Source organism: Ovis canadensis, chromosome 24 (assembly GCF_042477335.2).
Source record: "Ovis canadensis isolate MfBH-ARS-UI-01 breed Bighorn chromosome 24, ARS-UI_OviCan_v2, whole genome shotgun sequence".
Classification (NCBI taxonomy): Eukaryota; Metazoa; Chordata; class Mammalia; order Artiodactyla; family Bovidae; genus Ovis; species Ovis canadensis.
Window position 1 is genome coordinate 24,498,585 of NC_091268.1, and position 20,825 is coordinate 24,519,409.

General features: G+C 47.0%; 1 protein-coding gene across 3 annotated transcripts in view; it reads right to left on the reverse strand.

Moving 5' to 3' along the window:
- Positions 1-1,526: 1,526 nt before the first annotated feature.
- EMP2 (epithelial membrane protein 2) overlaps positions 1,527-20,825 on the reverse strand; it is a 44,236-nt gene continuing 24,937 nt past the window's right edge. For all 3 annotated transcript variants that reach the window (XM_069571285.1, XM_069571287.1, XM_069571286.1), the window contains exons 2-5: positions 13,109-13,240; positions 9,503-9,593; positions 6,097-6,243; positions 1,527-5,013 (exon numbers count right to left, since the gene is read on the reverse strand). In XM_069571285.1, coding sequence (XP_069427386.1) covers positions 4,826-5,013; positions 6,097-6,243; positions 9,503-9,593; positions 13,109-13,186 — 504 coding nt within the window. In that variant the 5' untranslated portion in view covers positions 13,187-13,240 and the 3' untranslated portion in view covers positions 1,527-4,825. The remainder of the gene's footprint in view (positions 5,014-6,096; positions 6,244-9,502; positions 9,594-13,108; positions 13,241-20,825) is intronic.

Sequence of the window (20,825 nt, forward strand, 5' to 3'; positions counted from 1 at the left end):
GCCCACAGCACGTGAAATCTTCCCAGACCAGGGATCAAACCCATGTCCCCTGCGTTGGCTGATGGATTTTTAACCACTGGGACCACCAGGGAGGCCCCAAATAACTCTTTAAGAATGAAACAGCATTCCGCATTTGAGGACCACAGAAAGGCAGGGCTTTGGCCAGCAAGCCAGTAGTTTGCTAAGCCCTGGTCTAGACTAAGGGTCTGTGGTGTGAAGGCAAAAAACTAGGCAGAAGATATACGGGGTGATAGGAAAAGATGTCAGATCCTGTAGCATTCTTCATCAGACAAAGGATCAGCCTGGGGACATGGCTTGGACTAAAGGCTGGAAGATACTGAAGCGTAAGACTGAGAGGCAAGAATTCTCAGGTCCAAAGATGAAGTCCACCTCATTCATCAAGATCATAAAGCAAAACCACCCTACAATGCTGCTACTGGGTCCCTGTCAAAATGTGTGTGATAATAAATTTTTGTTTAAAAAAATCCACGAGAGGTCTGGCTGGCTTAGCCTTGCATCGTCAGAGGAACTGAGAGCCTTCAACCCCCAGGTACTGCTGAGACCCTTTGCACCCACAAGAAGGAGGAAAGGGCCTCCTCCCCACACCCACCGTAGATAAGGCCTTGGAGGACTGTGCACTAGAGAGATCATCACGTGGAGTGGAACCAGACAGATCCTGCATCGACACAGCCCTGGTCTTACTCCCACCATGGATGGGAGCTCTTGGAACTGATAACCAGCAGGGAAACCATGCCTGGACCACTGGGCACTGATGCTTATCCTGCTCATCCATTTTCCAAACCAGACCATTTATTGTAGACCTCCTGTTCCTTGCTCCCTATTCCTCACTGGGTGCCTTTAGGAGCCTGTGATGACTCTAAGTCATAGAGTCATACGGGCCTTATGGGCCATAAGGAGCCACACTGGGCCTGATGGATATCAACCCATCACCAAGTGACCCTGGAGTGGTTGTGACTTCAGGGTGTGTACCTCCTGGCAAGGGGTATGGTTCATTTCATGAATGTATAACTTTTGACTACTTTTGGCATTCCTTAGGGAAAAGTGAAAGCTCTGGTTTAATTTTTCTTTCTTTTTTTTTTGGGGGGGGTGGGGTGAAGAGTATATTTTTATGATAGTTTTGTTTTCATCATCACCCAACCCTTTCAAGCAGAAGTCTTTTAAATACAAACTGAAGAACAGGACTGGCTACATAACTTGCAGAGACCATCGCAAAAGGAAAATGTGGGGCTGTTCGTCCAAATATCATTAAGAATTTTAAGTCGGTGCTAGCCGATCATTAACCAAGGCGTGGGGCCCTTCGAGGTGTGGGCGGGCTCCTGTGTCACTGTTGGTCATTCATCCAGAAGGCTGGCCCACGAAAGTAGCAGACAGAGTGAGAAGCCCTCCTTTGACCACCTTTCAGCCCCTCCCAGGTTGCTGTACAAGCCACACGTTAGGACCCTGCACTCAACGTGACAGCTTCTTTCTCTAGATATTGGCAGCATTGGGAACACTGGAGTCTACTGTTCTGGGCAATTTGGTTTTAAACTTTATTTTTCCATGTAAAGTTTCAGATTATACAAAACATAGAAAATGGACTACTTTAAAGGCACATTAAGTAGAAAGTATCTAACTACTCTTAAAATCACATTTGTCCCCAAGTCAAGATTCAAACTTAACCTCTACACCTTTCCCTAGCATCTCCCCATCACCACTGCACCACCCACCCCAATATACAAAACTGTCCAACTTGCTGTATTGTAAGTAATCTTTCAACTATTAGCGAGTTTAGTAATTCCCATCCAGGCAGATTTTAAATGAGGCTACAGCATCTATTCAAGCTACCGCGTTTAGTGTGCTTACATACAGGCTTGTGGGGTTAGGTTTCTTCATCACCAGCGAATACAGAGCATCCTAGGGCTTCATCCTCTTGATTAGGGATGCGCAGAGACACACAACCCATGGCAGAGAACGTGGGGCAGGGCGGGGGAAAATGTCTCCAATTTTCCTGTATTCACATATGAGTATATACATTCACGCAGAGCAACAAATCAAGCATTCTCCAAACTTATTTGAACAGAGACCCAAAGTAATTTTAATGCGAGTAATAAAAATGAGTTAGTCTGTCTTCATTCATAGCCCCTCAATGAAAGAATTACAGTACTTTATAAAAATGTCCTAAAATATGCAAACTACAGTTCCCTCAAATGCAGTCGTCATCAGTAATACATTTGGTCCTAATATTTGCCTCTCGGATGTCTTAGCTCATTGTCTCTGCTGCCCTTGGGTAACTGATCATGAGCACCAAGTGAGGGCTGAACCTACCGATGGGTAAGAAGGCTGGGTACTGTCTTGCTCATGCCATCACCACTTTTCTACCTCTCCAGGGCACATCGTGTCGTGAGGGGAAAGGAAGCTCTGTTGCTTCACAAAACCTTGGCATCACAGACGGATGTGGGCACTGAATGCTATACAGGAATAGTGGAGAGACCGGCCAGGAAAATCCATGGGTCATTTCAGATACCACTCCTGGAGCCTTTTGGAAAACGAAATTCATTCATTGCTTGGAGATGAAGCTTTCTGATTTCTGATTCTAAGGGGTTCTGCTTGTTTCCACTGTGGCTATCAGAGAGTTACAGACAAGCCACCTGAGCAGAAAGCTTGGGGGCACTTACACCTACCTTCCTCCACAAGGTGTACGTAGCATCCCGCCAAGCCCAAGGGTGTAACCTGCATTCCTACCCCAAACAGGACTAATGAGAGTTTTCCTCTGAGGCAGGAAGTGATCATTTCTCCTGCCTCTGGCCCCATGCCTCCCTGCACTGTCCTGGTGGCCTCTCTGCAGGGAGGGGGGCCCTGTCTCAGGCAGGATGTCTGGATTGGCCTGTTTTCAGAACCTTGCACAATGCTTGGAACACAGCATTTAGTATTCTGCTGAAACTGAACGGAGTGAACAGGTAGATGGAGAGAAAACCTGATCCTGCATGAAAGAGGTATCCATGGAGACCCTGGATGACTTAAACCAGACATTTCCCCAGCTCCACAGGAAGCGGGCTGATGCTTCATTTAGCAGGAGGTCATTTACATGGCACCAGGGCTGACATGCGCAGATGGCTCCCAGGCACACCTCCCGCAGCAGGCTCACAACACGGAAGGGAAACGGCAGTGAGGGGCAAAGGGCTTCTCCCATAGTCAAGTCCTGGGGTCCCCGTGCTGCCCGATCCTCTCAGAACCCTAAGGACTCAGAGTTCCCGGCCGCATTTACCCGGGATCCTGGCAGGCAGCGTCCCATGAGAGGCACATGCACTGAGAACCACAGCAATCTGGGGCCCTCCCGGGGGGACTTCATTCTCTGTCGGGACCCTGGGCCCCTCCAGGGAAGGAAGCGTTCTCCGGGTGCCGGGTGGACTGCCCCGTCCCATCCGCGCCACCTGCCTCGGCTGAGCAGAGCGATATTCAGGCTGATCTAAATCCTCCGGGAGCTTTTAAAACGCAGGCAGGCACAGTGCGGGTCCCCTCCCATCCCATGGAACCTCTCTTCTGAATCCTTGGTTGTGTTCTCGGCAGCCTTCACCGCTGTTTGTAATTCATTTCCCTAATCGGTTTTTTAATCTGTCTCCTCCGTTAGATAGTGAGCCCCACGAGGAGACAGGCTGTCTGGACACGGTTTCCCCTGTGCCTGGCACAAACACTCCATCACTTATGTGGACAGATGAATGAATGGCAAACGCCCCTCTATGGCTCCAGAAGTGGGGCTTAGTAGAAGGCAGGGCAGGAGAAGGGAGAGGCCTTCTGAGTTAGGGTAGGGAGGAAGCTGTATCTTCCCCTCCCCACCCCGCACCCCAGGGTGTTTGGCTATCAGGATGCAAGCCCTGGGACTGGACTTTGGGTGGTCCAGATGTGAGCAGCTGTGGAAGAGGCAGTGAAGAATGAGCCATTGATGGAGGCCAAGGTTTGGGCTTTCAGTGCAGTCTAGATCCACCTCCCCATCTCCACACGATGAGATCTTTAACATGTATGAGGCAGTTCTGCTCACCCAGCCCTGGGACCACCGTGGTTCTCAATTTTAAGGCACCTGAGCATCACCAAGGAGCTTGTTACAAATGCAGGTTCCTGGGCCCCATCCCCAAAAACTCTGATTCTGTAGGTCTAAGAAGGGACCCGGAGAGCCTGCGTTTTACAAGGTACCTGGGGGATCACGTGTGAGCCTAAATCAGACCCTCAGATTAAAGCTCACCTTCCTGAAGGCAAGCAGGTGACACTGTCAGCAAACGTGGGTAGCACTTTCTGAAGCCAGTCCATGACAGGAGGGTTGGGGCTCTGGTCTGGATGTAGACAGAACACCGGGAGGCCTATACCTGCTTCTCATGCGGAACTTGGCTAAGCATCCAAGGAGGTTTTCTCCTGTACCCATACCCCCCTCCCCACCTTCCACCACTAAATACATAGAGATTCAGTACAGGAAGCTGAGGTGAGGGAGTGGGGTTCAGTGTAGCCCAAACCTAGGGGAAGATGCCCCCAAGACCTGGCTTTCTCGGCGTCTTGTCCATCCCATTACATCCCCGTGGTTATCCTGCTGAACACTTTTGGATTTGAGGTTTGCAAGATTTTTGGCTTTGCCATGTTGAGGCTTTCGGATGGGCAGAAGTTCTGAATTCCAGCCTTCATAGTCTATTCTCTGATCTCAAGAACATAAAAACTCTTCTTTTGGCTTTTAAAGGAAACAATGTGTTTGCTCGAAAAACCACACACACAAAAAAACTGATTATCTACAAAACGGTTATGTGGATTCTGAACGGCGGCGAAAGCCACCCAGCTCCTGGCTCTATTTGCGCTTCCTCAGTATCAGATACATGAGGCCGCTGATGAAGGTAAATGCAAAGGCCACCCAGGCCAGGATGAAGGAGTAGCCGAAGCTGCCACCCGAGGTCTGGGCATACAGTTCTTGGTTCCTCTCGTGAATGTCTTTGCGCCGGTCTGTGTAAATGGAAGCTGCGATCATGACACACAGGCCTGTTGGAAGAAAGCCAGGGCCCAAATAAATCACAGACCACAGTGTGCACCAGGGACCCATGGGGACTGTGGTCGGAGCTGAAGACAAATTTCAGGTTTTATTATTAGCAGGCATTTATTTTAGTCTCTTGGAAAGATTACAACTAGTATTTTGTGGCAGAATATTGCCCTGTAGCCATTCAGCTGCCCATTCTTGCTGGCTGAATCCAGTGTCATTTGGACAGCCAGCTACCCAGCCCAAAGGGTCATAACTGCTCCAGGATATGGGTCAGCCAGGCAGGAAGTAGTTTGCTTTGCAGGACACATATGGTCTCTATCGCAGCTACTCATCCTGTCCTGTTTACTTGTTATAGTTTATGGTTCTATATATCTCAGTTCTGGCCATAGAAAATTCTACAGTGAAAATTATTACTGTATTATCCTGAAAAGAGGGAGACGAGAGAGGAGAAAGCATTTTTTGATGCTGTATTTTCCCTTGCTTACTGCTTTAGAAACTCTTGGTGGTGGTGGTTTATTAGGTCAGGATGAATGTCAGGAGCTACAGCAGCCCTTTTGGGGCCATGAGGAAGCCATCACTGACACTCTGGAGATGACAGCATGGAAGGATGGAAAGAGTGGAGGGTTCCTGATGCTGCTGCTGAGCTGCCAAAACAACTCTGGCACCTTCCACCTTCAAGCTATTTGTTATATTGAAAAAGTAAAGTTTTTGTGTCCGAAGTCATTGCTAATTGGATTTCTCTCTTAATCACAGCTGAAAACGTCCTTACTGAACCATCAGCATTCACAGATATTAGTGGTACAATGAGACCAAGTACCCAGATTTTCCTTGGGGGGAGAGCTATGCCTCTCTTCTCTCTACCACGGCAGCAACTCCTACTTACCCTACAGATCCTAGCTCAGGCTTCACATTTTTAGGACACCTTTTCTGACGCTCTAACTAAATCCAAACTCTGAAGCGCAAAAAATATCCCAGCTGCTGACCCCTCCTTTCCAATTCCTCACCTGCCACGCTCCTCCCACCAGAATACTCATGGTTGGCTGGGAAGGGAGTGTTTATTCTGGGAAGCCCGTCATTTCACTTACAAGCCATGAGCTGGATGATGGAGGTTAAAACAAATCTCTCTCCCTGCTTGAGGCGGAAGAGTTGGAGCACGAAGATCAGAAAGGCAATGCAGCAGAGGATGGTGGACAGGATCATGGTGGCCTGGACCGCCTGCACCGTGGAGAAGTCTGTGGAAGAAGGGGCAAGAGCACACGACTAAGGACCACAGACCTCCTGGGCCCCTGGGGAGCATGGTAACGGCTCCAGAGCAAGGACGGAGCCAAGAGGTCACGAGCCTTCCACTGGCACAGAAAGAGCACATGTGCCGCCAGTGAGTCATCGCGACACCCACTCTGTCCACTTGTGCAGTTGACCCAATAATCCCCAGTGTCCTTATCTGGAAAATGGTGCAAGAACCAGCCACTCTGCAGTCTTCCGGTCTGGGTATTGCCCCCAGATGCCTGGGTCAATGGCAGGTTTTGTGTTTTAAGTACAAACCCTCAGATCCTGAAAGATTCTGGATCAAGAGGTTGGAATGGGATGGGTTGGGTGGGGACTGGGGGTCCTGCACCTTATAAAGACCTCAAAAGGGATTCTTAGATATATGGGGCTCACGGGGCTGAGAGACCTCCTGAAAGTGCCCTGTCGATACAAAATACCCTCTAAATATAACAGTGTGAGCCTTGTGATTGTTATTCAGGAAAAGGAAAGGTGAGGGTCTTTTCAGATTAGCCTTAGTGAGCAGGGCGTCAAAGTTTGGGGCTTAGCACCGGGAAGTTTTAGGGGACAAAGGAGCTGGTCTTGGGTGGAGGGCACTGCATGTAGGAAAGACACAGGCGAGGCTGTGAAGAGGTCAAGTGCATGCCCTGGATTCACCTGTGTGGGCCTCAGTTTCCTCACCTGTAACTTGGGGAGAGTAAGTGCTCCACTTCATCAGCAGGGGAAGGTGGAATGCTCGCAGCTGTGCGAGGATACCAGGCAGTGAGCGCATGCTCAGTTGCTCAGTTGCGTCTGACTCTTTGCGACCCCATGGACTGTAGCCCGCCAGACTCCTCTGTCCATGGGATTCTCCAAGCAAGAATACTGGAGTGGGCTGCCTTTTTTTTTTTTTTTCTTCTCCAGGGGATCTTCCTGATCCAAGGATCGAACCCACATCTCCTCCACTGGCAGGAGGGTTCTTTACCAGTGAGCCACCAAGGATGCCAAGGATTCCAGGCAGTGCTGGCAGAGAGAGAGTCGTGTATAAGGGATGGCTATTACCACCAGGATGCAACTGGTGAGGGGCACAGTGCCCAAAGCGGCACAGGAAAACTTAAGGATAGATCTTTTTTTTTTTTTTTTTTTTCAGTTTTGCTGGAAACTGACTGAAGAGAAGCATGATTTTTAAGTACTTAATCCACTATTTGGGCTTCCCTGGTGGCTCAGTGATAAAGAACCTGCCTATCAATGCAGGAGATGTGGGTTTGACTCCAGTATTCTCGCTTGGAGAATCCCACAGAGGAGCCTGGTGGGCTACAGTCCTTGGGGATGCAAAGAGTCGGACGCAATGCATGCACATGTAGAAAAAAAGGAACTGTTTTAAAGCAGGTGTCAGGATGCCTTTTCTATAAAGGCTAGACAGTAAATATTCAGGCTTTGTGGCTATACAGTCCCCTGTTCATTGTCTTGTTTAATTTGGCTTTTTTCTTGTTTTGGTTTTTTACAATGTATTAAAAATATAAAAAACCACTCTTAGCTTATTGGACTGAGTCTGGCTGGTGGTTTGACAGCCTGTTATGCTAAAAAATAATAAGAGACTTCCCTGGTGGTCCAGTAGTTAGGGCTCTGCACTTCCACTGCAGGGGACCTGGGTTTGACCCCTGGTCGGGGAACTAAGATCCCACAAGCTATGCTGAGTGGTCAAAATAATTTTTTAATTAAAAAAATAAAAATAAAAGGGAATAGCTGCATATGGGGAAGTGGCCCACAAATGACAGAAGCTTGGAAACGTTGCTTCAGAGCACCACCAGTGTCGCCAGCTGACCACACACCCTGGCAACGATGAGGCTCCAACGGGGAAGAGTGGCTGTTTCCAGGGTCAAGGCTTAGAATGGCAGAGAAACAGACCCAGAGCGGGGGCAGCGTCAGGGGCTTAGAAGGCAGGCTTCTGAGCTGGTCACGTCTAGATGGACTCCTAACTCCATCACTCACTCCTGACTTTGTCACCTTGGGTTTCTGCCCTGTGCCTCAGTTTCCCCATCTTGAAACCAGGAGACCACTTATGTGAAGGACTGAGCCCAGCGCCTCCCAGTAAACCTTCAGTAAATGATGCCTCCTTTCGGTAGTTTTGCTTTTATTATGAATATTGCCATTGTTGCTGATGGAATAGTAAGACTTTACGCCCCAGTGAGCAAGGTCCCTTTCTCCCTAAGTAGGATTCTAAGAAAAAAACAAACACAAAAGCAGGATACTTGTTAAGTCTGAATATCAGGTAAACAACAATTTATTTTAGTGTTAAGTGTGTTCCATGTAATATTTGGCACCTAAATTACACTCAATTTTTCATTGTTTATCTGAGATATCAAATTCACTGGCTGTCCAGTGTTTTATCAGCCAAAGTATCGCTTTTGTTAGTTCTGCAACAGAAAACCGAACCATTCACTCCACAGGGAAGAAGAGGGCTTGACATGTTTTTAGATGCGATTTTCTGTATTTACAAAACCCTTTATTTTTCTGAGGCTTCCCTGGTGGCTCAGTTGTTAAAGACTCCGCTTGCAAGGCAGGAGACCCAGGTTTGGTCCCTGGGCTGGGAAGATCCTCTGGAGAAGGGAATGGCTACCTGCTCCAGAATCCTTGCCTGGAGAATCCCATGAACAGAGGAGCCTGGTGGGCTATAGTCCATGCGGCTGCAAAGGGTTGGACACGACTGAGCGGCCTTCACTTCACTTCATCTTTCAACTGCAGCTCGTGTGCCGAAGCAGCACGGCAGAGGCACTGCTGTCACCCGCACTGACAGCTGAGGTTATTGAGAGTCCAAGCAGCGCTCAGGTGACCGGCCCCAGGGAAGGTCACACAGCTCTTAAAGGAGCCAGCTCTTGGGTTTCTGCCCATGAGGCTGCTGAGATGCGAGGAAGTGACGCAAATGTCTCTGAGCTATTTAGAGGAGTGGAGAGAAGATTCTAGATAAGGGCTGGAGCTCAGAAGGGGTGAGGGAGGGAAGCTCTGCTAGGTCAAGAGAGAAGAGAAGGGTGGGGCCCAGTGTCGCTGGGGTTGGTGCCCTCTAGCCTCCGGCTCCCCCCGCTTCCTGTCCTCAGCTTATGCTGACCCTGCTCCCCCAGCCCTGGGCAGCAGCCAGGCCCCTCTGCACAGGCTGAGACGGAAGGAGGGGTGAGGGGTCAGACCATAGGGAAGCCCTTCTCCCGAGGGGTCTTTTTTCACTCAATGCTCTCCCATCAGCTTCACACTCACCTTGAACAGTGTCATTGAGTTCCGTACAGTTCGTATTGTTGACACACACTCTCCAGATGTCTGCAAAAAACTCCTCTCCTACCCACCAGGCCTGGAACACGACAGAGAAACACAGGGAAAGGGTGTTTGTTCATTATGAAAACAAAGGCCTCCAGGGCTTTCCTGGTGGCTCAGTGGTAAAAAAAATCCACTTGAAATGCAGGAAACACGGGTCTGATCCCTGGGTTAGGGAGATCCCCTGGAGAAGGAAATGCCCACTCTAGTATTCTTGCCTGGGAAGCCCCATGGACAGAGGGACCTGGCAGGCTACAGTCCGTGGGGTTGCAAAGAGTCAGACACGACTGAAGTGACTGAACATGCACACACGTGGCCAAAAAATAAATGTTAAAAATGTTTAAAAACTAAATTAAATTTTAAAATTAAGAAAAAAAAAGAGGTTTGGGGTGAGAGTGTTTGTTTCTAACAGGCTCCCAGGTGATGCCCATGCTGCCGGGGTGCTGACAGGGAAGGTCCAGGCTCTCCCAGGACTTGGGTGAGGAGGCGAGGCTCAGCTGGTGATGATAAGAGCAGATGGCGGTGAATCCCCCCAGAACTGCCAGGGCAAAGCTGGAGGGGCAGACAGAAAGATAATATCTTGGGGGGGGGGAGCCTGTTACGAATGAAATGATCAAACAAGAGTCTCCCGCCTTCTGTGCAAGTGCTTCTGTGTCTCTCTGTGTTCCTGCTGCTCTTTGCGCCCAGGTGACCTTTCTTCTGGGCTTCCCAGGTGGCACTAGTGGTGAAGAATGCCAATGCAGGAGACATAAGGGATGTGGGTTCGATCCCTGGGTTGGGAAGATCCCCTGGAGGAGGGCATGGCAACCCACTCCGGTATTCTTGCCTGGGGAATCCCCATGAACAGAGGAGCCTGGCGGGCTACAATCCATGGGGTCGCAGAGTCAGACAGGACTGAAGCAACTTAGCACACATCCATGCCCTCCCTTCTGCTTTCCATCCACCCAAAGACTGGAATCTCCCCAAACCACCATCCATCCAGGCCACAGCTGGTCACTAAGCTCTCACTACGGGCCCCAGTGACACTGCCAAGCGCAATTCCTAACACATAATAAAGACCGAGTGACTCATCAACCACTGTCTTCTCAGGAAGGCCCATGGTAACAGAAACACCCACAGGATGGGCTGGTGCTATGGCTGATGGCTTTTCTGCCCCTAACATTAGTGTATCCCTTTCACTCTGTCTGGGACCTTTGCAGGATCCCAAGGGCTAGATGCAAGAAATAGAAAAAGATTGTAAAAGCACGTTCAAAACCATTCGGTTCACACAAAGTGGGCTCTTTGGATAACGGTAGGTTCCCAAGGCTTTAACAACGTGGCCCCTGCCCTGGCCACTCATGACAGCTCTTCCAGAACCCCCAGGAACGCCAACCCAAATCCACTCATTCATCTCCCTTAGGGCATCTAGAACCAGGGGCCTCTGGAATGCTTCAAATCCTAGCCCCGCCGCTTCCTGTCCCGTAAATTCCAGCAGACGCCCTAACTGCCCTAAAGCCCAGGTCTCTCATCATGCAATACCGCCAGGAGAGGAAGGATCTCATAGACTTGAGGTGACGATCACAGGAGATGATCAAAGGGCAGAGGGTAGGAGCTCCAGAGTTAGCAGCCTCTAAGTGACAGGTCTTCTCCCAGTCCGTGTTGCTATTATTATTTTGATGATGAATTGACAGGAGTCAATTATATGATTATATGCAGACTGACCTGGAGGCCACTTGTACAATGCCCTTTCTGGCTTTCTGAGCAGAGTTTCTGACTCTAAATGTGTCCACAGTCTGAAGCCACCAGGACTGAAGCGAGGCCTTTGGATCAGGATGTGGGCCCTAGGGAACATCTGGTTAAAAGCTTCATTTTTCTGCCAGAGGGGATGTTAATCTATGCCAATATGTTATTTATCAAATGCACCCCTGCCATATGGATACTCAAAGAAAAAAATTAAATTTTTCATGGGTACATGGTCAGAGTGGGGAGTGTTCCACTCTGCTGGGAAGGGCATGCTCAGGTAGGCTTACAACAGGAATCCTGTTGGTAAGGAGATGTCAGAGGCAAGAGGGGCAAAGGTTACCTGGGATGGGTCACCTGAGGGATCTAGAGCAATGGTCCTCAAGCAAGGGTGACTTTGCCTCCCAGGGACATTTGGCAATGTCTGAAGACATTTTGGGGTGTCACAGCTAGGGGCAGGAGTGCTGCTGGAGACCAAGGATGCTGCTAAACACCCTGTGATGTGCAAAGCACCCACAACAAAGAAAGTTGTTGTTCAGTCGCTAAGTCATGCCCAACTCTTTCCAACCCCTTGGACTGCAGCACACCAGGCTCCCCTGCCCTTCACTGTCTGCCGGAGCTTGCTCAAAATCATGTCCATTGGGTTGGTGATGTTGTCTAACTGTATGTCCTCTCCCTCCCCCTTCTTCTTTTGCCTTCAATCTTTCCCAGCAACAGGGTCTTTTCCAATGAGTCGGCTCTTTGTATCAGGTGGACAAAGTATTGAGGTTACAGCTTCAGCATCGGCTCTTCCAGTGAATATTCAGGGTTGATTTCATTTAGGATTCACTGGTTTGATCTTCTTGGTGTCCCAAAATGACAACAGTGCTGAAGCTGAGAAAATGACCTGAGGAGAGCTGGATTTAAGCCACGTCTGCAAAGGAATTCCTACAGCTAAGGCATCTGTGGGGGACTCAGGGAACAGTGGACCAAGGTCCCTGCCCATCCAGACTTATATATGGGGTGCTTCAAACTCCCACACTTCATCCAAGAGTCCTCAGGCCTGGGCTGAGGAGACAGGTGTGCCTTGGTAGGGTGTGAAGTGAAAGTCGCTCAGTCGTGGCTGACTTTTATAGTCCATGGAATTCTCCAGGCCAGAATACAGGAATGGGTAGCCTTTCCCTTCTCCAGGGGGTCTTCCCAACCCAGGGATCAAACCCAGGTCTCCCGCATTGCAGGCGGATTCTTTACCAGCTGAGCCACCGGGGAAGCCCTTGGTAGGGAGGATAACCCCAAATCATAATCACCTTGTGGGAGTTCTGTCTAGTCAAGGCTATGGTTTTCCCTGTGGTCATGTATGGATGTGAGAGTTGGACTGTGAAGAAAGCTAAGCGCCGAAGAACTGATGCTTGTGAACTGTGGTGTTGGAGAAGACTCTTGAGAGTCCCTTGGACTGCAAGGAGACCCAACCAGTCCATTCTCAAGGAGATCAGCCCTGGGATTTCTTTGGAAGGAATGATGCTAAAGCTGAAACTCCAGTACTTTGGCCATCTCATGTGAAGAGTTGACTCATTGAAAAAGACTCTGATACTGGGAGGGTTTGGGGACAGGAGGAGAAGGGGACGACAGAGGATGAGATGGCTGGATGGCATCACTGACTCAATGGACGTGAGTCTGAGTTAACTCCGGGAGTTGGTGATGGACAGGGAGGCCTGGTGTGCTGCGATTCATGGAGTCGCAAAGAGTTGGACACGACTGAGCGACTGAACTGAACTGAACTGTGGGAGTTCTCAACCCTGCTTCTATTGACTCTAGGATCCAGTTCTGGGAAGGTCAGAAGGAGAGGGAACTTACATTGTCGATGGTGGCGACAAAGAGCAAGGCCGCGGACGTGATGTGGAAGATGATAATGAAGGCCAGAAGCACCAACATTTTCACGGGGCACCAAGAGGCACAGAGCAGTGTTTAAAGCCCAGAGGAGACGTGCTAAACAGGGTGAAAGAAATTCAAATTTGTCAGTGACAAAGCACTAGGAAAGTGAAAAATTAAACTTTCATGAGATTTTAGAAAAGCTTAAACAGCTCTTCCCTCTTTCCTTTGCCTGGAGACTTCACTGGACAAAGTCTGGCATGAGGAGCTGCTCTCTTTTGCATCCAGAGGCCAGACATTTCTCGTGGAGGAGGAGAAGTGAGGATCAATTACAATCCCTAATTCAGAAGAGCAATGCAGCCTTCAAAGCTGCACACCGCAGGCACCAGGGCAGGAAGGAGCGCTCTAAAATACTGTTTCGGATCCCCCACCCACCAAGCAATGCCATGGGGACTTCATAGCACCAGAGTAAGCTCACCGTCTGAGTATTCATTATCACAGTCCCTGCTGCCTTGCCGCTTAACAAAGCGAAAGTGATCAACTAAGGAAATATTTCTTAATGATCTGACTATAAAATTAATCCCAATGTAAGTTGGTGCAGTCACTATGGGAAACAGTATGGAGGTTCCTTAAAAAGCTAGAGTTGCCATGTGATCCAGCAAGCCCATTCCTGGGCACACATCTTTGTATCGAAAAGATCCAAAGAAGAAAGCAAAGAAAGCAAGCATTCAAAAGAATGCTGTGAATATCAAAGGACAAAAAGTAACACTTGGGAAAACTGATGAAGTCTTTGAATATTTCTAAAAAAATGACCATCATCTTGGTCAAACAACACGAAAATGTCTAAAATGCCACATCAACTAATCCAGTTGAACGAGTGAATGCTACCAGCCCTCCAAATCAACACATGATTCATTCTTCTTGCACTCTAATCATTTGTGACCAGTTACCATCGCTAAAGTTTTGTAGAACATAAAGTTAATTTTTAGTTTCACTTTAAAAAACACAGTCCAAATCAGACCTTGTTTTCACTATTTTATGATATTACAGCACCAGTTTTCAGTGGGTTGATTTTATTTTTTTAACCCTCTCTTTCTCTCCCTCCAAATACCCCGTCCCCCACCACACACACATTGTGTTCTGAACCATTTGAGAGTAGGTTGCCTATACCATCTCTTTGAAAGAGAAAAGCTTCATCTAAATTATTTCATCCGATTGATGATTGTCATTTATAAATTTAGTGCTACTTCTGTCTTGGGTATTACTTTGGAAAAGATATGTGGCTTCATTACACACTCTAACGTATTGTCTATAGATTATAAGATAAAGTCAAGCATGTATCTGCTGATACTTTTTGAGTGGACCTGTCTTTATACTTAGAAACATCTCTTAATAGTAGGCTTCCCTGGTGGCTCAGATGGTAAAGAATCTGCCTGCAATGCAGGAGACCTGTGTTCGATCCCTGCATTGGGAAGATCTCCTGGAGAAGGAAATGGCAACCCACTCCAGTATTCTTGCCTGGGAAATCCCATGGACAGAGGAGCCTGGCAGGCTACAGTCCATGGGATTGCAAAGAATCAGACACGACTGAGCGACTCTCACTCACTCACTCTGTCTATGCCATACTTTATGTCTACAAATTTCGTATCTCTGAAATAAGGCCATCACTGTACGTAATCACAGCATGATAACCCCCCCAATTTTACATTATATAGTACTTTTATCTCATCTACAGTCCATATTCAAATTTCTCCAATAATCTCAGTAGTGGCCTTAGCTATTTTTTTGGTCCAGGCCAAATCCAAGATAATGTGTTGCATTTTGTTGTCATATCTCTTTATGGTTCCTCAGGTTTTCTTGGCCTTCCTAGCACTGATATTAGAGTACTGACCATTTATTTTGTAGAAAGTCTCTTTTTTTTTTTTTTCTAGAGGCATCAGTTCAGTTCAGTTCAGTCACTTAGTCGTGTCCAACTCTTTGCAACCCCATGAACTGCAGCATATCAGGCCTCGCTGTCCATCATCAACTCCTGCAGTCCACCCAAACCCCTGTCCATTGAGTCGGTGATGCCATCTAACCATCTCATCCTCTGTCGTCCCCTTCTCCTCTTGCCCTCAATCTTTCCCAGCATCAGAGTCTTTACCAATGAGTCAGTTCTTCGCATCAGGTGGCCAAAGTATTGGAGTTTCAGCTTCAGCATTAGTCTTTCCAATGAACACTCAGGGCTGATTTCCTTTAGGATGACTGGTTGGATCTCCTTGCAGTCCAAGGGACTCTCAAGAGTCTTCTCCAACACCACAGTTCAAAAGCATCAATTCTTCTGTGCTCAGCTTTCTTTATAGTCTAGAGGCATAGAGTTTATTGAAACTTAAACAAGAATTTAAATATATTTCCTTTTAAAATTGATGTATAGTTGATTCACAATATTATTTGAATTTCAAGTATGCAACACAGTGATTTGATATTTTTAGAGATTATAGTCCATTTAAAGTTATTATAAAATACTGGCTGTATTCCCTGTGCTGTATAATATATCCTTGCAGCATATTTATTTACTATAATTAAATTTATTTATTTTTAACTGAAGGATAATTGCTCTATAATATTGTGTTGGTTTCTGCTAAACATCAACATGAATCAGCCATAGCATTTCATGGAAAATATTTCATGGCAAATAGATGGGGAAACAATGGAAATAGTGACAGAGTTGATTTTCTTGGGCTGCAAAATCACTGCAGATGGTGACTGCAGCCATGAAATTAAAAGACGCTTACTCCTTGGAAGAAAAGCTATGACCAAACTAGACAGCATATTAAAAAGCAGAGACATTACTCTGCTGACAAAGGTCCATCTAGTCAAGGCTATGGTTTTTCCAGTGGTCATGTATGATGTGAGAGTTGGACTATAAAGAAAGCTGAACACCGAAGAACTGATGATTTTGACCTGTGGTGTTGGAGAAGACTCTTGAGAGTCCCTTGGACTGCAAGGAGATCCACCCAGTCCATCCTAAAGGAGATCAGTCCTGAAAATTCATTCGAAGAAATGATGCTGAAACTGAAACTCCAATACTTTGGCCACCTGATGTGAAGAACTGACTCATTGGGAAAGACCCTGATGCTGGGAAAGACTGAAGGCAGGAGGAGAAGGGGACGACAGAGGATGAGATGGTTGGATGGCATAACCGACTCGACGGACATGAGTTTGAGCAAGCTCCAGGAGTTGGTGATGGACAGGGAGGCCTGGCGTGCTGCAGTCCATGGGGTCGCAAAGAGTTGGATATGACTGAGCAACTGAACTGCCTGAACTGATACCGATGTCCTCTCCTTCTTGAACATCCTTGTCACCTCTCTCCCCATCCCACCCTTCTAGGTTGTTACAGAGCCCTGATTTGAGTTTCCTGAGTCACACAGCAAATTCCCATTGGCTATCTACTTTACATAGGGTAATATATATGTTTCCATGTTACTCTCTCCATACATTCCACCCTCTCCTTCCTCCCCTCCCCACCCCCTGCCCCCATGTCCATAAGTCTGTTCTCTATGTCTGTGTCTCCTTACTCCCCTGCAAATAGGTTCATCAGTACATGAAAGTCTCCATTTTTAAATGCTTCCTAATGATTAGATTCAGGGTGTGAATATTACACACTCATGTGACCTTGGTGTGTTCCACCAGGAGGCATAGGATGTCAGGCTGTCCATTATTGGTGATGCTAACTTTGATTAAGGGGTTCAGGGTCACCAGATTTCTCCATTGTGCACTTTTCCTTTGTAATTAAAAAGTAACTTCTGGGGAGGTATTTTTTAAACTGTGATAAAAGGCACATCATTTTTAAGCGTACTACTGATGACATTTAGTACATTCAGAAGGCTGTACATCCATCACCACTGTCTAGTTCCAGAACACTTCCTCTCCTTGAAAGGAAACCTTGTACCCATTAAGGAGACACTCCCCATTCCTCCCTCCACTCAGCCCCCAGCAACCATTAATCTGCTTTCTGTCTATGGATTGGGCTGATTCTGGATATTTCATAAAAAATGAAATGACACAAGATTTGTCCTTTTGCGTCTGGCTTCTTTCATTTGGTAGTATTTTCTAGGTTCATCCCTGTTGTAGCACGCGTAGGGAGATATTTTGGGTTGACCTTAAGATCCAATCTTTCATTAAAATGTCACCCCAATAGTTAGAGCATCCATTGGTACTTCTGAAGTAGAATCACTTAAAATGGGCTTTTTTGGGAAAAATACCATATGATATCACTTATATGTGGAATCTAAAATACAATGCAAATGGACAGATCCACGAAAACGAAACAGACTCACGGACACAGAGAACCACCTTGTGGTTGCCAAGGGGTGGGGAGGGAACAATTGGGAGTTTGGGGTTGGCAGATGCAAACTATTGTATATAGAATGGATAAACAACAAGGTCCTGCTGTAGAGCACAGGGAACAATACCCAATATCCTGTGATACTCCATGATGGAAAAGAAGATGAAATACATACATATATATAACTGAATCATTTTGCTGGATAGCAGAAATTAACACATTGTAAATCAATTATACTTCAATAACATTTTTTTAAAAAAAATAAAACAGCCTTTTTCTGACACTAACTCTCCCACTTAGAGAGCTGCATTGCACAAAACCCCCTACCCGTTCTCTGCTCACTCTCACTCACGGGATGCACTATTCCCTCATGAGACAGACCAAGGCTCATGAGCTCACACCAGGGCCAGCCGCTCTCTGAGACCCAGGACTCATGAACAGTGATCCAAGAGCCAAGTTCTCAGCCACCATTCTGTGTACGCATCATCATTTGGAAGAACGCAGTGAACCAGCTCACAGATTCTTCCAATTCTTTCAAAAAGGACAAATTCCTCTTTGTTCAGGCCTGCGTCATTCTTAGCTGCCATCCTATGCTGCCTTCAAATAGATGCATTTCTGGTCCTCACAAAAAAAGGAGCATTACCACACTGAATGCCACGTTCCTTCAGTATCAGCTGGAAGGCCAAAATGCCAGCATCACAAGCAGTGCCAATAATTCCAGGGTGATAATAGCTTTACATATTGTTCAGCTCAGATGGCATAAATACATAAGGACGCCTAACTAAACCTTTCTGGAACAGAAAAGAAAGACTTTAACTCTTTCCTAAAGTGTGGAATTCAAATGTTATAGGGCAAGCCTTTGGATGGTGCATTGACATGGCATTACACAACAGTGAACCACATAGTAAGAAAGTCCCCATTCTAACCCTTCCAAGCTCATCAAGGAAAAAGACGCAGCTTGGTGCTAGCCTGTCTCTGTAGTGGTTCAGTCACTAAGTCGTATCTGACTCTTATAATCCCATGGACTGTAGCCTGCCAGGTTCCTCTGTCCATGGGATTTTCCAGGCAAGAATACTGGAGTGGTTTGCCATTTCCTTCTCAGGGAATCATCCCAACCCAGGAATCAAACCTGGGTCTCCTGCACTGCAGGCAGATTCTTTACCAACTAAGCTACCGGGGTGGGGGGGAGCCTATCTCTAACACTTAGCAATTTTCCTTTAAACACAAAGAAAAAGCAGACCTTTGGACTGGCCACAGTGCATAGCTAGAATTTAACAATGTTTTTAGATTTTATTATGTTTATTTTTAAAGTTCTTTCTTTTTATAAGAAGTAATGGCATTTACAGTAGTGATAGAAAGTCACCTTTTAAAACAACTTTATTGGAGTTTTAGTGAATCATTTAAGAAAAATTATGGGGGAGAATGGCTATATATATATATATGGCCGAGTCCCTTCGTTGTTCACCTAACATTGTCAATCACAACACTGTCAATCGGCTATATCCCAACACATAATAAAAAAGTTTAAAAAAATTTTTTTAAGAAAAATATTGTGTAAATAAAAGGGCACTTTGTCTTCAATGTTAGCAAAAATCCTGAAGATGGTTCTCAAATGCCTCATGTCTGAGAAGCACTGCTTTAACACCTGGGAGTGATTTCAGTTGTAATTCTAGACATTTAGGAGTAAGCTCCTACAGAGAAGAGCAAGTTTTTACAAGAGGTTAAGTAAGGTCTTGAGCCCAGTTTAAGAGAAAAGTCTAAGGGCATACAAAGGTGGCTGCTGATTGGCTTGAACAGTTAAGAGTCCAGGGAAATTAGGGAGAAGAGAAGTAAATTCACCTACTTAGTCCTCCCGCGTGATGGTGTCTGGAACTCAGATCCCCAGTGAAAAACAGAACGGGGTAAATCAATGACAAACCCTTCAGACCTAAGGCATGGCTGGTAACCTCACCAGACCCTTTGGAGGCACTTCATTCCTAGAGAAAAACCCATGAACCGTGAAGAGATGCTAAAAAAACGACCCTCTGCTCTTGCAGCTCTATACCAAAATAAGTCCCCCTTCACCACTAGCCCTGACTGAGTCTTCAAGTTCCTTTCCTTTAAGGAAACACTCTCCCAGTTTCCTGTACATCCTTCCAGAAATACTTGTTAGATAGGAACACTTATTTCCCACTCCTCTGGTTTCCAGTGTGGAGGGAGCTGCACCAGGGCAACACTCTTGGCCTCAGGTCCCGCCCCCACTCACTCCTTTGATTCTGATTGGAGGGTGCATCAGTGTCCCCTTTCCTGGATTGGTAGAGCTCAGCTACTGACAGCCTCCCTCACAAGCCTTTTTTCTTTGTCCTTCCCCACACCTCCTTACTAGATAATAAGTGGGTATGTCTGTCTCCCAGAGCCCCAGTTTCCCTTGGCTTCGGGGTCCAGGGCTCGGGGAGCGGCAGGCAGGGTTGTGGAACTGAGAAGCCATCCTCCAACCTCGTTTTTCCTCACTTGATAATATCCCTAGAGATCCTTTTCCCACATATGAGTCCACCTCATCCTTGCAATGGTTGCTTGGGGTTTTGTTGGGCGGTGATGCCAACGTCTACTCCACTAGTTCCCCAATAATGGCTATTTAGGGCATTTCCAGACTTTTTGCTACTCGAAACTACACCGCTGTGAATATCCTTGTACTTATTTCTTGGCGTGCTTGTGTTAGTGTTTGCGAGGGTCAGAATCTTAGAAGTAGGGGTGTTAGGTCAAAGGAAAGTACATTTCTTTTACTTTTAATTTTCAATTCAATTCAAATTTAATTTAGTGCAAGCAATACTGGACACTGTGCCAGCCTTGATCTTCAGAGGGTCTTCAAGGAGTATAAAGTACGGGACCGACTGTTCCATGAGGATCGTGTGGGTGGACAAGCCTTGACATCATGTGGTGGTTTTTGTTTTTGTTTTTGTTAATAACATCCCTCAATTCCCCTGGAAGCATAATTCTGGCCTATACAGACCAGCCTCTGCCATATCCCCGGCTCTCCCCAGTGGTGGTCTCTCCCTCCCATGTTTCACTCCTGCTGTGTCTCATGGGCCCTCTCTGGAGATACTGAAGAACAGACAGCTCCATGAGCTAGATGTTGGATGAAGGTTGCCCCACCAAACCCAGGGTGGCATCAAATTTATCTTTGCCATTCACAGAAATTTCTTTTCCTTTCCAAAATCATCATACTGAATGCTGATCCCTCTTGCCTCCCCTTGTCCTCGTGGGCTTCAGCGCTCGGCCAGCCGGGTCTGGTCTCAGTCCCTTGGAGCAGGGCTCCCAGGAGCACTGCGTCCCTTCCACCGTCAGCTGGCTCTCTCTCACACTGTCCAGGTCTCAAGCCAAGCATCCTCTCCCCAG